The 16,709-nt window shown below is 42.7% G+C and overlaps 1 protein-coding gene across 1 annotated transcript in view; it reads right to left on the bottom strand.

Moving 5' to 3' along the window:
- Positions 1–16,709, bottom strand: part of POLR3E (RNA polymerase III subunit E) — a 30,855-nt gene that overhangs the window by 1,465 nt on the left and 12,681 nt on the right. The window contains exons 11-20 of the mRNA XM_087942167.1: positions 16,623–16,667; positions 16,125–16,216; positions 15,101–15,221; positions 13,392–13,473; positions 11,773–11,832; positions 8,976–9,133; positions 8,275–8,339; positions 7,162–7,649; positions 4,031–4,108; positions 2,205–2,330 (exon numbers count right to left, since the gene is read on the bottom strand). Coding sequence (XP_087798293.1) covers positions 2,205–2,330; positions 4,031–4,108; positions 7,162–7,649; positions 8,275–8,339; positions 8,976–9,133; positions 11,773–11,832; positions 13,392–13,473; positions 15,101–15,221; positions 16,125–16,216; positions 16,623–16,667 — 1,315 coding nt within the window. The remainder of the gene's footprint in view (positions 1–2,204; positions 2,331–4,030; positions 4,109–7,161; positions 7,650–8,274; positions 8,340–8,975; positions 9,134–11,772; positions 11,833–13,391; positions 13,474–15,100; positions 15,222–16,124; positions 16,217–16,622; positions 16,668–16,709) is intronic.

Below are 16,709 nucleotides of genomic sequence, written 5' to 3'. Positions count from 1 at the left end.
AAACCAACACAAATCACACTGAAGTCATTAACACAGCAGGCCAGGATGATAAATTGCAGACTTCCACAAGATAATGCAGCAACCACAGCTGGGAGGATGTCAAAACCCAGATAAGCCTCAACAAAGATAATGCATGCTTTGCTTCCAGCAAGGAGCTGAGTGCAAACACCCCACTTATATCCTCTTCTCCCAGCTGCAACTAATGAAAGGGATCAGGGATCAACCCCATGAGTTTGGTCAACCTAGAGACCTGGGAACACTGATACCTTTGCAGGAGTGCAACCCAGGGCAGCTTCTGCGTTGCTTCACCAAATATAGAAAAAAAAAATTAATTAAAAATTCCTCCCAGCGCTTCAGGTCAACCAGCAGTTCTGTTACACAAGAGACTCAGGGGAAAGGGTGGACATAAAAGGCCGCGTCCCATGAGAATCTTCCTTGGGCTATCGTAACGCTAAATACACACCCTTAGTTCAGTTCAGAATTATAAGTAGATGTGCAGGTACGTACAGGTTCTCAGAGTGATTTTAAGTTTCGCCTCTAAAACAGAAGGGCGTTTATTTTTGCCCAGGGTCAGCGACTGTGGGTGGCCATACAAATTTAGAAACAGAAATAAATAGATTTATTTAGAAAACACAGATAGTGTCATGCCCCTGGTGGAGACTGACTCTGAGCAGTCAGAGAAGGACCCAGGCCCATCCCTTATCCATCCTAGGGCACGCAGGGAGGAGAGGATCAGGGTAAAATGTGGTCTACTTGGGAGGAGAGGGCCATGATCCTCTTCATGGGCTGCAGGTGTGAGATCTGCATAAGAGTTTGGATCTGCGTAGACTAAAGTGTTTTATTCCTAAAGAAGATTTATTTTGGTTGGCGTTCTTCCAACGGACTGTCCCTGATTATCTCCCTAAAGTTGGCAATTATCTATCCTGGTCCGTTGTGGAACTTTATTCAGTGTGGTTTGTTTTTGGTTTTTGCTTCGTTATTGGCTCTTTGAATTTGAACTGTGTTTCTTTCCTTTGAAATGTTATTTTGAAAATAGTTTACTCCTCCACTGTGAACAATTAAACAGTGAAGCCAAGTTGAAGGCATTAAAGGACTTTTAGTTACGTTTTGGTTTTTGTTATATTTCTGAGATACTCTGGGTCATCACAGATAATCCTCAACTTACAAGCTTGTTTACTGACCAAAGTTACAATGGTACTAAAAGAAGAGGATTTATGACCATTTTTCGGTTACAACCACTGCAGCATCCCTAGGATCATGTTGTCAACTCATAAAATATTTCTGTGGTCTTTTTAGAGTTGCCAACAGAAAGGAAGGGGGAAGAAGTGTGGCAGCTTGCATTCCATAAATGTTTTTCAAAGATAGTTTCTAGGTGACTGAAGTTTCTGCTGCGAAAAATTCTAACTGGAGAACATGATAGATGACTCTGGGCTATGGATGTGTCCCATTGGAGAATATGAATTACGATACACCCAGGGGGTGGGGGGAAAACCAGGGTCAAAGGTGACAATGAGTGATGTGTCTCAGAGTCAGCGACACCCAGGCAGTGCTGGCACGTTAACTCCCAATAAATTTTTTTTGGAGTTTGGCTAGAGACTCATGATTTAAATGGGGTTAAGTGTCAGAATCCTGACGCATGTAATCAAAATTCAAGACACTTGTCAACTGACTCATATTTATGACGGTTGCGGTCACATGATCCCCTTTTGCGACATTCCAACAAAGCAAAGTCAGCGGAAAAGCCAGATTCACTTAACGACCAGGTTACTAACTTAACCACTGCACTGATTCACTTAACAAGTGTGGCAAGAAAGAGCATCAAATCGGGCAAAAGTCACTTAATAAATGTTTCACATTGTGGTCATAGGTCAAGGACTACCTGTATTTATATTTGATTTCTATGCTGGCTGGGGAATTCTGGAGTTGGAAGTCCACAAGTCCGAAAGTTGCCAAGGTTGGTTGGTTGATTTATGTTGTTGTTTAGAACAGGGGTCGCCAACCTTTTGGACCTCAGGGACCACCAAACTCATAATTTTAAATCTGCGGACCACCAAATTTTTCTTGTGGACCACCAGTGGCCCCCGGCCCACTGGTCAGTGACCACTGGTTTAGAGTCCACCATGAATGACAGTCCAATCAACAGTTAAACAGAGTCCAGAGCGTTTCCATTGCAGACACTGCTTTAAACATAAGTAAAACTTTACCTTCAAAACTTTATCCACCTCCTGTTTGTCTAGATCTTCGCCATACTCCCGGGCCAGTTGGTTCTGGATGATGTTTCGACGCACACGGTAATTTTTGGAAAAGATTTCAAGCAAAATTTGCCGGTGCTTGAGGAAAAAAAAGACAGAAACAGCAAGAAAAATACCAAGCGTGAGAAATATTAAATCAGAATTGATAGAAAGAAATGTTGGTTTCATTTGCTGAATTTACTTGTTAATTTAAGCTGAATATGGATGATCAAGACATCAAGACTGAATCAGCAGAATCCCAGAAAAAAAATAAAACAACCTCATGTTTGCACCATGTAAATGAACACCAGGCTGCCAGTATTATGTCTGTTCTATTTCTAAGTTCCCAATAGCTCTGGCCAATTTTTGCCAGTGTTTTATTTTCCCCCTTTTTAAACAGAATCAGAATCTAGCTGGAAGGGACCTTGGAGGTCTTCTAGTCCAGCCTCCTACTCAAGCAGGAGATCCTACACCCTTTCAGACAAATGGTTGTCCAGTCTCTTCTTAAAAACCTCTAGTGATGGTGCTCCCACAATTTCTGGTGGCAAGCCGTTCCACTGGTTAATTGCCTCACGGTTAAGAAGTTCATATTTTAAACCTCGACTTACAATCATTCATTTAGTGACTGTTCAAAGGTACAATGGTACTGAAAAAAAGGGATTTACGGCCAGTAAATTTATGGCAGTAGGCCCCATTTACAACTGATTCAGCATCTCCAGGGTCACGTGATCAAAATTGGGTTGCTTAGCAACCGGCATGTGTTTACAATGGCTGCAGCATGCTGGGTTCATATGATTTCCACTGGTGACCTTCCCAACAAGGAAAATCAATGGGGAAAGTCAGATTTGCTTAACAACCATGCGCTTCACTTAACAGCAGTGATTTGTTTAACAACCGTGGCAAAAGAAGATTGTAAAATCAGACGCAAAACACTGAAGAATCGTGTTGCTTAGCGTGTTGGAAATTCTGGAAGGTGAAGTCCACAAGTCTTATAATTACCAAGGTTGGACATCCTTGCTTTAGAGCAGGGGTCGCCAACCTTTTGGACTTCAGGGACCACCAAACTCATAATTTTAAATCCCGCCGACCAGAGATCCTGGGAAAATCCCCCCAAAAGTCTGCAGGAAAATTCCCCATCCCGTTTTCCTACTGACCAATCGTTCTTTATTTGGGATCGCAGGATACCATCTCCAGCTCCGTTCTCAGGGGGAGAGAGAGAGAGAGAGAGAGAGACTTTTGGCTTCATGCAAGGAAAGCAGCAGAAGCAGCAGAAGTTTTTCTTTCTCTCCCCCAAACTCCGCCATAAATGAGTCTTTGCCGGCTCAGCCCCTTGGAGCAGGAGGCCTTGCAGGGTCCCCAAGACTCATTTCTGGCAGAGTTTGGGGGAGAGAAAGAAAGACTTTTGCTGCTTTCCTTGCATGCAGCCAAAAGCATAAGAAGAAAGAAGCGGAAAGAAGCAGCCCGGTGGCCAGGCCAGGTGCATGGGGCATGTGGGGCGAGTTCCCCCCTCCACCCTTTCCCTCCTCTCCTCACTACCTAGTGTTGTTCGCAATGCAAGCGACGCAAGCCTTGTGTTCCTACGCAGCCTGGATTAGTTGCTTTGGGGGATGCTTTGCAGGTGACAATGGAGACCACCAAAATTTTATCACGGACCACCAGTGGTCCCCGGTCCACTGGTTGGCAACCACTGCTTTAGAGCACCTGATTTCCACTTGGAAGATTCTCTAACTTCCAAGTTAGAGAGCAACTTTTAACATGCAAAACTTTGCCAGGAGAATATTTCCAGTTTTCTTGCCTACCTGGTCATAAACATCGCCAGCTTCCCAAAGTGCAAACACCTTTTGTTCGTCGGGCAACGCTGTGGTCTGTGGGGGAAACTAAAAAAAACAAACAGAAGACAAGTTTACAATTATTGGATTGGCAGGACTAAAAACACACAGAAGAAGAAGGAACGGCGTTTGGATGTTGAGTTCATCAGGAGCAACCTGGATGCCAAGTTTGCCATTTAAGTTTGGATCTCCTAAAGACAAAATCCACCTTCTTAGCAAGAGGACAAGCCGTAAAATTACTGAGGTTCGAGCAGAGGGTGAAATTTTTTTTGGAAGGGAGAGAGAGAGAGGTTTCCTTTCCCTAAATCTCTCTGGGGAATTCTGGGAGTGGAGTCTACACATTTTAAAGCTGCAGGCAACATTTTACAGGCTATTTTCCTCTATTCCTCTGGATTTCTCCCCTTGAAGCTATGAAAACCCACAATCTCAGCAAAGTAATCACAGAAGCATCTACCTGTCATTAAAAAAGGGGTCCCAGGAACTACAGGTGGTCCACTCCTATGTAGAAGGATCCATTTATTGGGCGATTAAGAAATCCAAATGCCTTCTGAATAATGGAGGACATGTTCTCTCAATTCAGTTCAAACTACCAATATCAAACAAGCAATACGTAGTACCCAGTTATTATTGTTATATTTATATTCTGTCTTTTATTAAGCTCAAGGAGATACAGCGTACACTAACCTCCCATTTTCGCCACTATAACCTTGTGAGATATGATATGCTGAACTCAGAAAGTGTTATCCAACAGCCTTTCTTGGCTTGATTTAAGCTACAAACCATAGTTTCCTGCAAAAGAACAGTTCAAAAATCTTTTTTTTTTTTTTGGTCTATTCAGGGGAAGAAGAGATTAAAATTTCCATTTTTTCCATTTTAACCAATCAGGTTTTTTTTTTTCATCAAACAAGACCTACTCTATATTAAACCACGTAGCAATAAGCCAAATTACTTTCATAAACACACCGAACAAGATCACGTCCTCCTTAGCAGATCCGTGGTTTGCTTAAAAACTTGAAGCTTGTGATGTTTCCAACACCCCAACTCTGCAAGAAAACTATCTTTTTTAAGACAACCATAACTGACAAATTGTAAGACCTGAGCAAGCTCAATATTTTTAAGCATGGTTGCCCACTTAAATATGGGCGTTGTGTAGTTCATTATACATGCATCTGAGGTCTTCGCCCTGATCATGGCTTAGTTTGCTGACAGCCCAGCATGCATAATCAGACCCAGTAAAAGGAGAAGCCAGAAGGAGGGTGGAAAAAAGCAGAAAATCCTGTTTCTCAATTGCTTGGTGAAGATTTTTTTCCCCTAGGATATTTGCAACTGCAGACAGAGCAACAACATTATTGTAATCTAGTGTTACAGGCAGCAGAAGAAAACGTTCCCCAGTTTGGAAGCTTGCTTGCTTCCAAGCTGTGACTCACAACCAAAATTGCCTTAGCTTCTGACGCTGCCTTAAAGTTTATTCCTGTTTATTTTCCTCAGGTCCTGTTATAAATCACACCCTGTCTGCTCAACAGCCCTTTTACTCCACCAATGAACTTCAGCTACTGTCTCCTCCCACCCACCCACCCTTGCAAACAAAATGGCTTCAGGTAAATTCCAGGAACACAAGCAGAAAAGTTTCACTGAAACAAGCTCAGGTTCTTATTACTCATGTTTTTAAGAAGTTTAATCCACTGGATGTTTCCATATTTGGATGGATCTCAGATCCCGTACAGGCACTGCCCTTGACTTCCAATAGTTCATTCATGACAACGGCACCGAAGAAATTTACTTAGGACCGTTTTTCACACTTATGACCATTTAAGCATCCCCGTGGTCACAAGATTTAAATTTGGAGGCTTGGCAACTTGACTCATTGGAAAAAAAAAAACATTTTTTCAGTGCCCTTGTAACGAAATGAAACAGTTTAACAGTCGTAACTAAACTAAACAGTCACTAAATGAATCGTTGGAAGGGAAGGACTACCTATGCTGGGAGAGTTTTAATTTTTAATCGAGGCATCCCCCAAACTCTTCGGTTTATCAACTCCTTCGAGTCTTAGATTGTTCATTGACACCCCACCCCCAAATGATACATGAAAATAATTTAGAAACTACTACTTTAGTACAGGTAGTAGAAAGATTCACCTCTAAAGGTAATTGCACAAGAAGAGAAAAGACTGAGTGGAGCAAGTGGCCAGTTTTAAGTTTCTGGGTGTTACCCTAAAAGAGGACCTGACCTGGGGTGCTCACATTGCAGCCCTGGGCAAAAGGGCCCAGCAGAGATTATACTACCTGAGGCTTCTCAGGAAAACAACAATGGAATGAAAAACTGCTGGTGACCTTCTACCGCTGCACCATGGAGAGTATCTTAACTTACTGCACCTGTGTATGGTTTGCCAATTGCACCAGGGCAGATAGGACAGCGCTCCAGAGGGTTAACATCATTGCCCAGAAGATCATAGGTTCCCCTCTCCCCTCTTTGGAAGAGCTTTGTAGCTCCCGCTGCCTTAAGAAAGTTCAAAAGATTCTCAAAGATCCATCTCATCCTGGGCACCCCCTCTTTTTTTTTGAACTATTACTATCTGGCAGACGGTACAGAATAATAAAAACAAGGACAAATAGGCTGAAAAACAGCTTTTATCCCAGGGCAGTAGCTCTGTTGAATTCTACTGTATACTGCAACATTAATGCAATACCAGGGGTTTTCAATTCAACAAATAGAGTGTGAAGGATGTATGTTTGTGTTTGTTTTCATGGTCATAATGTGCACTGAAGATGGTGTTTGATTTTGTTGTACGAGGTGCAATAACAATAAAGCAAACTAAGTCACTTTTTTCAGTGCCGTTGTAACAAAATTAAACAGTCGTAACTAAACTAAACAGTCACTAATTGTTGTAAATCAAGGACTTACCTGTGCTGGGGGAGTTTTAATTTTTAATCCAGGCGTCCCCCAAAACTCTTCTGTTTATAAACTCCTTCAAGTTTTAGATTGTTCATTGACACACAGACACCCAAACGATACATGAAAACAATTTAGAAACTACTACTTTAATAAAAGGTAGTAGAAAGATTCACTTCTAAAAGTAATTGCACAAGAAAAGATCCACTTACAGGCACCATGATCTGCTTGCAGCCTACGTCCAACACCATGTCTTGCAACGTTTTGTCCGAAATCCCACTGAACAAAAGATTCCCAGGAGGTAAACCAGCCAGATGAAGGTTAAATAACCGTTTAAGCTCGTTCAGAGTCAGGACATATTGTTTCTTAAATGTGGCCGCCACAAAAGCTCGCAGTTCCTCAGTGACCCTCTCCGGAACTGGCATGTGGCCGTTGATGGAGTCCAGGCTAGCCTCCAAATGGATCCCATTGACCAGTCCATTATTGAGATTCTCAGGGATGGAGGTCTCCATCGGTTCTTCGTCGCTGACCGGTTCCTCCTTGATACAGACCCCGAGGAGGCCCACTGGGTGAGGAGACTCGTCCAACCTGCTCTCGGCTTTCCTCTTTCGGTGGTCTTGGTCCAACTGGCTGTAGCTCTGGTTGACTTTGGACTTGGCCAAGTTGACCCTCTGCTCCCCAGAAATCACCACTGGAGCCACTGTGGAAATGAGAACGAGAACCAGGGTTAAGTGTTCTAGGGAGATTCTCAGTAATCCAAGGTCAAGGGTTGCCCCAAAGGTGCTTTTTTTCAGGAGGCAATTGGTTTTTTTTTTCTTTTGAAGACATTTCATTTCTCCTCCAAGAAGCTTTTTCAGAGCCAAAGATGCTTCTTGGAGGAGAATCAAAACGTCTTCAAAGGAAAAAAAAACCCCAAAAGTCCAGTTGCCTCTTGAAAAAGCATCTTTGGAAGAACCAGGCTTAGCTTAGTTAGAACAAGAACCAGGGTTAGTTTGGCCAAGATCATGGGAAGAACTTTGTTCTACCTAGATGTAAAGTACATAGGAAATCGTTACGAGAAGGACCGCTTTTGAGGATTTCATTTATTAAAAATAGCTCTTGAATTGTTCAGCCACCATCACACACCTAGCTTTCCTCCAAGGTCTTGTGCATTAAACCTAAGCAAATTACATTGTGGTAAGCTACGGTTTTTATTAAACCATGGTTGTCTTAAGAAGCTGCCATAGCAGGATCGACTGAATCGAAGCCAAACCAGCCTCTGCAAACATCATTTTAGTCTTCTGTGACCTTCCACCTAGTTGGCTCTGGTTCTCCAAACATCTTACCTGGCTGTGCTGCTGGTTTCTTTGAGGCCAGGTGCTCTTTGGACAGGTTGTATACTTTTTCCAACCTGAAAATAAGAGAAAAGAAAAATTTGTCTATGGAAAAAGACCTTTAATGGCTTAGTTTAGCGGTCACCCAGAATATGCAACACTTCGGATTCCAAGTGGAACAGATGTTTTAGGGGTGTGCACACCCCACCTCTCAGTATCTCAGTATCTCTAAGTACCAGGAAAAGAAAGGGGAAGAAAGGGAAGGGAGGGGAAGGGAAGGATAGGGAGAAGAAAAGGAGGAAAGGAAAGGAAGAAAAGGAAGGAAGGATAGGGAGAAGGAAGGGAAGGGAAAGGAAGAGAAGGAAAGGAAAGGAAGGATAGGGAGAAGAAAAGGAGGAAAGGAAAGGAAAGGAAAGGAAAGGAAAGGAAAAGAAAGTGAAAGGAAAGGAAAGGAAAGGAAAGGAAAGGAAAGGAAAGGAAAGGAAAGGAAAGGAAAGGAAGAAAAAGGGGAAGGAAAGTGAGAAGGAGGGAAGGGAAAGGAAAGGAAAGGAAAGGAAGAAAAGGACGGAAGGGAAGGAAAAGGAAGAGAAGGAAAGAAAAGGAAAATGAGGGAAGTGGGAGCATGGAAGGGGAAGGGGTAAATAGATAAGAAAGGGGAAGGGGAAGAAAAAGGAAAGTGCAGAATGGACAGGGAAGGGAAGGAGGTCACTTACTTGGCCTGAATGCCCATCCAAAGCATCTTTTGCCTCTGCACTATATCTGGATGCTTCTTGACAAAATCTTCGTCGTAACGGAGCTTGAATTCCCACCCTCGGTTTATCCTCAAGAAAGAGACGTGTTCCAGGAAGTCTTTCACATCTTCTGGACCAAGCTGCACCCAAAGAACATAATTTTTATTTTTAAAACTCATTTTCACAATGAAAGGCAAACGTTGCACCATCTGGGTATCCGTAACTTCTTTCAAAAACATTCCCAGCTTGCCGTTTTCCAACAACAGGGCATCCTTGCCTTACCACCCACAACCGGGGCCAGCATTTCCATTCTTAAGCAAAGCCGTCGTTAAGGGAACTGTGCCTTATTTTACGACCGGTTTTTCCCTAGGACGGTGAAGCGAGTCACAGCCGTCGTTAAGCAAGTGACACGGCCGTTCAGCGAATCTGGCTGGGAAAAGTTGGAAAACGGTGATCACATGACCCAGGTTTCTGTCACCGTCGTAAATACACGCTGGTTGCCAAGCAACCCAATTTTGATCATGTGATGGTGGGGACGCTGCAACGATTGTGAGGATTTGCCTTAAATCACATTTTCCAGTGCTACTGCAACTTTAAATCGTCACTAACGGAAAGTCCCATAGGTGTTTTTCCAAAAGGCAAAGGGGCAGAGGTGGTATTTAGCAGGTTTTGACCAGTTCTGGAGAACCGGTAGCAGACATTTTGAGTAGTTCGGGGAACCAGCAAATACCACCTCTTACTGGCCCTGCCTCCATCTATTCTCCGCCTCCTGAGTCCCAGCTGATTGGCTGGGTCTCCTTTGGTTGCCCTGCACAGGAGAACGGAGCTGGAAAGCAGGTTAGTGGGGTGGGGAGGGAATGGAGAGTTTGCAGTATATCCTTCCCCTGCCGCGCCCACCAAGCCACGCCCACAGAAACAGGAGTAAAAAGAAATTTGAATTCCACCACTGCAACCATTGGCCATTCTTGGTTTTTTTCTTGAAAACGTTTCACTTCTCATCCAAGAAGCTTCTTCAATTCTTTGGATGACAAGCAAAATATTTTCAAGGGGAAAAAAAAATAAAACCACAAGAAGAGTCCAGTAGCCTTTTGGAAAAAGCACTTCTGGGACAACCATGACCTAAGACAGAGAAATCTCCATAGGCCTAGAATTGAAGAAGTTTCTTGGATGACAAACATTTTCAAGGGAAAAAAAACCAAGAAAATTTAGTTGCCTTTTGGAAAAAGCACGTTTTGAGACAACCATGACCTGGAAGATTGAGGATCTCCACAGACACGAAATAAATGATTATTAAGTCGAGCCCTGCCTATAATCAGATAGAGGAGAGAATTGTATTTATGGAAATAATGGCCACCCCAAAGCTTGGGGTGTGGTCTTACAGAGAAAACAGGGAGACTGGACTACGCCCTAATAAATGCAAACTTTCTTCAAAGAAGGAACCTGCTACCACTTGTTTATGAGCTCAAATATGCGTGCATGCATGCATGTACATACACAAACACATCTGCATATTGAAAGGACAAGCTCCCAAGTATTGGGGTGTAGGTGCAAATTGCATACCAAAGACCGCAGTAATATAAAAAATAATCATCTGTGGAATTTGGGAGGAATTGCACTTTTGGGGTGGCGTGTCCTTTTTGAAAGAGGACACTCTGACCTGTTGAATTTTAACTACACCGTCATGCTGGTTACAAGAGGCAGAGATTTAACTCTGATGAGGACAAGCCAGGATCCATGGAGCGAGAAAGTTTATTTCTAATTTAGAAGCCTTTGTGGGTTCCATCTTCGCAGCTCATTGTGCAAGCAAGTTACTCTAAAAGTAGCTATTAACAGGTTTAACGGATTAACAGAGTTGGAAGGGACCTTGTAGGTTATCTAGTCCAACCCCCTGCCCAAGCAGGAGATCCTACACCATTTCTGACAAATGGCAGTCCAATCTCTTCTTGAAAGGCTCCCACAACTTCTGTTACATTGGTTGATTATTCTGTCAGAAAGTTTCTCATTTCCAGGTTGCATCTCTCCTTGTTCAGTTTCCATCCATTATTCCTTTTCTGGCCTTCAGGTGCCTTGAAAAATAACTTGACCCCCTCCTTCTCTCTGGGCCGGCCCCTCAAATATTGGAAGACGGCTCTCATGTCTCCCCTGGTCCTTCTCTTCACTAGACTAGCCAGGCCCAGTTCCTGCAACCATTCTTCATATGTATTCGTCTATTAGAATGAACAGAGATCATTCGAAGAGGGACATTCCCATTTTTGAAAAAATATTATAAACCAAACCTGGTTTGTCTGTCACACAGAATAAAACAGGCCTCTGATCTTGAGCATGATGCCATTTGGTGACATTTAGAAAGCCACAGGATCTCCAGTCCTAATATATGCATCCTAAACCCTTTTCTATCATCTAATTTGGGCCACCAGGCTGATGATGTGTGGACTTCAACTCCCAGAATCCCCTGGCCTGCATGGCAGCTGGAGAGGATTCTGGGAAGTGGGCCAATAAATCTGGAAAGAGACCCAGATAAGAAACACCAACAAGCAAAATTCAGGGAAACTTGTCTTGAAAAACGCAGCTGATGGATGATCGCTTAGATCAGGAGTCTCCAACTTGGCGACTTTAAGTCTTGTGGATAGCTGGCTGAGGAATTCTGGGAGTTGAAGTTCACGACTTAAATCTGGCTGAGGAATTCTGGGAGTTGAAGTCGACAAGTCTTAAAGTCACCAAGTTTGGAGACTCCTTACCTAGACTGGTTAAAAAATAAAGGTTTTGGGAAGAAACTTACCTTTGTTACAGCAGCAACTTCCTTCCGTACCACCCACCGATCCTGGGTAAACTTCCATATCTGAAAAAGGAAAGAATATACGTTTCATCCTGGTGAATGTCTGTCTGTTGTGCCCATGTTATAACATAGTCAAAGGACATTTGGCTTCCTAGAAAACCTTGATATTTAGGAAGACTGCAAGGATAATCTGCCCCTGAGTTATTATTGATTGATCAAATTTATAAAGCTCCCCTCCCACCAACTCAAGGCTAAGACACCAGGTGGGTGTCCAATAAAACAAACTTACTGGCCGTCCTCAACTTACGGCCAAAATTTGAGTCCCAAATTTCCACTGTAAACAAAGGCAGTTGCTAAGTGAGCTGCCTCCCATTTTACGACTGTTCTGCCACAGTTGTTAAGTGAATCACTGCGGTACGGATAGTCCTCGACGTCTGACCATCGTTGACCAAATTTTTTCCACTGCTAAGTAAGGCAGTTTGTTAAGCAAGCTTTGCCCCGTTCTATGATCTTCTATGGCCTTGGATTGTTAAGTGAATATATTGTAGTTGTTAAGTGAATCACGGGTACGTTAACTGAATCTGGCTTCCCCTTTGACTTTGCTTGTCAGAAGGTGCAAAAGGACCTTCATAAATACATCCCAGTCGCCCGGTGCCTAAATTTGGATCATGTGGAGAAGCTGCAGAGGTTGTAAGAGTGAAAAGACGACCCAGGTCACATTTTTGCTGTTGTAACTCCAAATGGTCACTAAACGAAGAATTGTAAGTCCAGGACTACCTGTATTAAAACAGATCTTAATGATTAGGGCAAGAAATATGGAGACCCTCCTCTGAGGCCCCTCAGGACAGCTAATAGCAATAGCACTTAAGACTAATATACCGCTTTCCAGTGCTTCCCAGCCCTCTCTAAGCGCTTTACAGAGTCAGCCTCTTTGCCCCCAACAATCTAGGTCCTCATTTTACCCACCTCGGAAGGACGGAAGGCTGAGTCAACCTTGATCAAACTCCTGGCAGTGGGCAGTGTTAGCCTGAAAGACTGCATTCTAACACTCTGTCACTATACCTTCCTTCCTTCCTTCCTTCCTTCCTTCCTTCCTTCCTTCCTTCCTTCCTTCCTTCCTTCCTTCCTTCCTTCCTTCCTCAGCAATAGCAGACTTATATACCACTTTCCAGCCCTCTCTAAGCAGATTATAGAGTCAGCCTATTGCCCCCAACAATCTGGGTCCTCATTTTACCCACCTCAGGAGAGAAAGCTGAGTCAATCTGGAGCCGGTCAGGATCGAACTCCTGGCAGTGAGCAGTTAGCCTGAAACACTGCATTCTAACCACTCCGCCACTATACCTTCCTTCCTTCCCAAGCAATAGCAGACTTATAAACCACTATGCCTTCCTGCCTGCCTGCCTTCCTTCCTTCCTTCCTTAAGCAATAGCAGACATCTATCGCTTCCCAGTGCTTTCCAGACCTCTTTAAGCAGTTTTACAGAATCAGCTTCTTGCCCCCAACAATCTGGCTCCTCATTTTAAATTGCCCAAGCATAAAAATATAACAGACTTCCCAAAATGGATGCCAAGCACTTGTTGCAGAAGGAATATGCGTTCTTGGTTGGGCGTTTTGGTACTCACCACAAAATCCCTTCCTCGGCACAGGACTTCGGCTGGGACGCCACTGTGTGGGCTGGAGGTCTCTTTGGGGTAAAGGATATCACTGTGTGTGGAAGGAAGACAAACATTTATTAGCTGCAGTGCCCCATCGACTGACCACTCAGGCAAAAAATCAATTCCAATCTTGCAATATAGGTTGTCCTCAACTTATAACCACAATTGAGCTCAAAATCTGCAACCATTTGAAGTTATGGTGGACCTACTTGGTGGAAGCTTACAACCCAGATTTGAAGTTCTGAAGGTCAGCTCCCATGGGTTTGCTTAATGATGATTGCATTTCCTTTTTTAAAAATTATTTTTATTATACTTTTTCTTTTTTACAAAACTCAATCATCTTTAGCGGTACATATGGTTCTCTTTAATAATAAATAGTAATAAATACAAGTAATAATAAATACAAGTAAGTAAATAAACAAAGTGCTATAAATATTTAACTGTATATGGTATTACTATATGTTAAGGCTAATATGATTTGATGCATAAATATGTATATAATTCTAATCCCAATTGTTATATATATATATATATATATATATATATATATATATATATATATATATATATATATATATATATATATATATATATATATATATATATATTTGTTTTCTGAGGTTCTCGGGTATTTGTATGTGGATCTTTGGTTATTCAGGTTTTCGTCCAGGTAAGATTGGAGATCCCACGCAAGGCATGGTGCCGCTAGTGCCAGTCTGCTTGCACTGGCACTAGCAGGCCTGAAGATGGCGAGTGGCTCGCCGTGCTTACTTGAATCACTCGGAGAAACACAATAACCAAAGATATATATATATATATATATATATATATATATATATATATATATATATATATATATATATATATATATATATATATAAATAATGTATTTGTTTTCTGAGGTTCTCGGGTATTTGATGTGGATCTTCAGGCCCCGCTAATTGAAGACAGCGATCTCATCACTCAGGCTTGCTCGGCCTGTGCTTCTCATCACTCTGAGAAGCACAGAGCCAAGACAAAGCCTGAGATGATGATGAAACTATCGAACGTGTTGTACTTCCAATCTGTGTGTAAACGATAACCAAAGATATATATATATGTATGTATGTGTGTGTGTGTTATGTATGTATGTATGTATGTATGTATATGAATACATCAAGCCTAATTTCAAAGAAGTACAAATTAGTTGAATAATTCTTGCTATTATCTATACTTCACGTTTCTATATACTTCTAATTATTCATATACATTTCTATATCTTCTTCTGATCTCTCCATTTCTTATTTCTATTATCCATCCATTCATATCAATTTTCCCAGGCCATATAATCCTCCGAGTCTTCCTTTCCCTTTAACTCTAAGGCGAGTTCATCCATTTCCGTGCAATCTAAGATCTTTTGGATTACTAGGCCTTCTGATGGTATAGTATCCTTTTTCCAATAATCCTTAACGACCAATGCAAACAAAGTGCTAAAATCGAGCTGGTTACACTGGTGACCTGATATACGACCACACCATGTTACAATTGTGACGGGCAGGTTCCATTACGGTCGTAACTCGAGGACTATTTTTTATAGCAACCAGAAAGGACAAGAGCCCATTGTTGAAAATTTAGGAATTGGCAGGCCCATCGACAATTAGCGGCGTGCAATCAAATAAAGCTAATTTTTTTTTCACCTTTTCACCACCCAGTTCCCTTGGACCAGCAGCGCCACCTGCTGGATGCTTCGCAAAACTGCAGTCGGATCCGTCCCAGAGGCCAGGAGGCTCATTAAACTGGCAAAGGCGATGACTTTCACTGTTAAGAGGGGGGGAAAAAACAGAGACCCATCAGCCCCAGCCAGCCAGAAGTCCCCTCCCTTCACGAAATAGGGAAATTGGAGAGCCACAGGAAGGGCTGATCAAATCCAGATCCTAAGAACCCTACCCAGAATTCATTATGAGCATCTTGGTTAATACCGTGTTTCTCCAAAAATGTCTTATATTTTTCTGCCACCAAAAAAAAGGCACCAGGTCTTATTTTCAAGGGATGTCCTCCACTGACTAACCTCACTTGCGCGCATCGCCCCCCGGCCTCCTTTTCGCTGTCAGAGGCCTTCAGGAACTTCTTCTTCTGCAGCCAGCAAGGCTTTTCTGAAGGCCACTGCAGCCGATAAAAAGAGCTCTGGATCGATCCAGAGCTTTGTTCTCAGCTCGAGGCCTTCAGGAAATCCTGGCCAGCCTTGCTGGCTGCAGAAGAAATGGGCCGGCAAAGCAGGTGTCGGGGTGTGCGAGGCCTGGCTACAACTGTCCAAAGGTAAGTAGTAGGGCAGCTCCACCCTCACATCCCCACCCTCGCTTAATTTTTATCTGTGCATTCTGGAGTGGGCAGGATCTTAATTAGGGCTTATTTTGGGGGGTAGGGCTTATATTGGGCACACATCTAAAAAGTCAAGCTAGGACTTACTTTCAGGGTAGGTTATATTTTCAGGAAAACGGGGTACTTGGAGGGGAGACCACTCAAGGATCACTTATGAGATGGAATAAAAGTTGGAGAAACTCCCCCCCCCAAAAAAGGAACAAATATTGTTAAGAATAACAGGGCAGTCCCTGAACCCTGCAAGCTTTTACCACTCACCACAGACCCACTCGCTCACTGAAATTGGTCAAAACAATTTTAGCGAGAATTTGCAAGGAAAAAAGAGGAATAACCAGAACCTACCATTTTTCATCAGAATTTTAATCTGGTCGGCCAAAGGGAGGGTTCGCAACTGAGCCATAGGCAGCACATTGCTTGGCGCTACTGGTTTTTCTCTGTATGTAAAATAAAATAGACATTAAATGCAGGCTGCATGTGGCATCCCCAAACTATATTGAAATATCTCAGCTTAGTGTTTCTGGGTAAACTCAACCGATAAGGATCATCTGCAGAAGCAACCCTGAAAGATTTGAGTCTGGTCCGTTCTCTAGCATGGAGAGAAGGTTAAACTACCAGCTAACATCAGGAGGGACGTTTAAGAAATAACATGGTTTTAAATCCCCCCCCAAGAATGAGAGATCCCTAAGCTACTTAAGAACCGAAGAAGCTTCTTGGATCAGAAGTGAAACGTTGTCAAGGAAAAAAAACCAAGAAAGTCCAGTTGCCTTTTGGAAAAAGCACTTTTTCGAGACAAAAGTGACCTGAATGATGGAGAATCTCCATTAGAACGAAGCCACTTACTTTTCTTCTTCTACGCTAGGTGGAACCAGCATCATCAAATATTCACTGTGGAGGGGGGAAAAAAGAAGAAATATGGATTTGCTTTGA

The sequence above is a fragment of the Notechis scutatus genome, chromosome 12, assembly GCF_049901735.1.
Source record: "Notechis scutatus isolate UNSWTSFEM ecotype Mainland chromosome 12, rNotScu1.2, whole genome shotgun sequence".
Lineage (NCBI taxonomy): Eukaryota > Metazoa > Chordata > Lepidosauria > Squamata > Elapidae > Notechis > Notechis scutatus.
The sequence above is the reverse complement of the archived record's forward strand: the minus strand, read 5'-3'. Positions and strand labels throughout refer to the sequence as shown.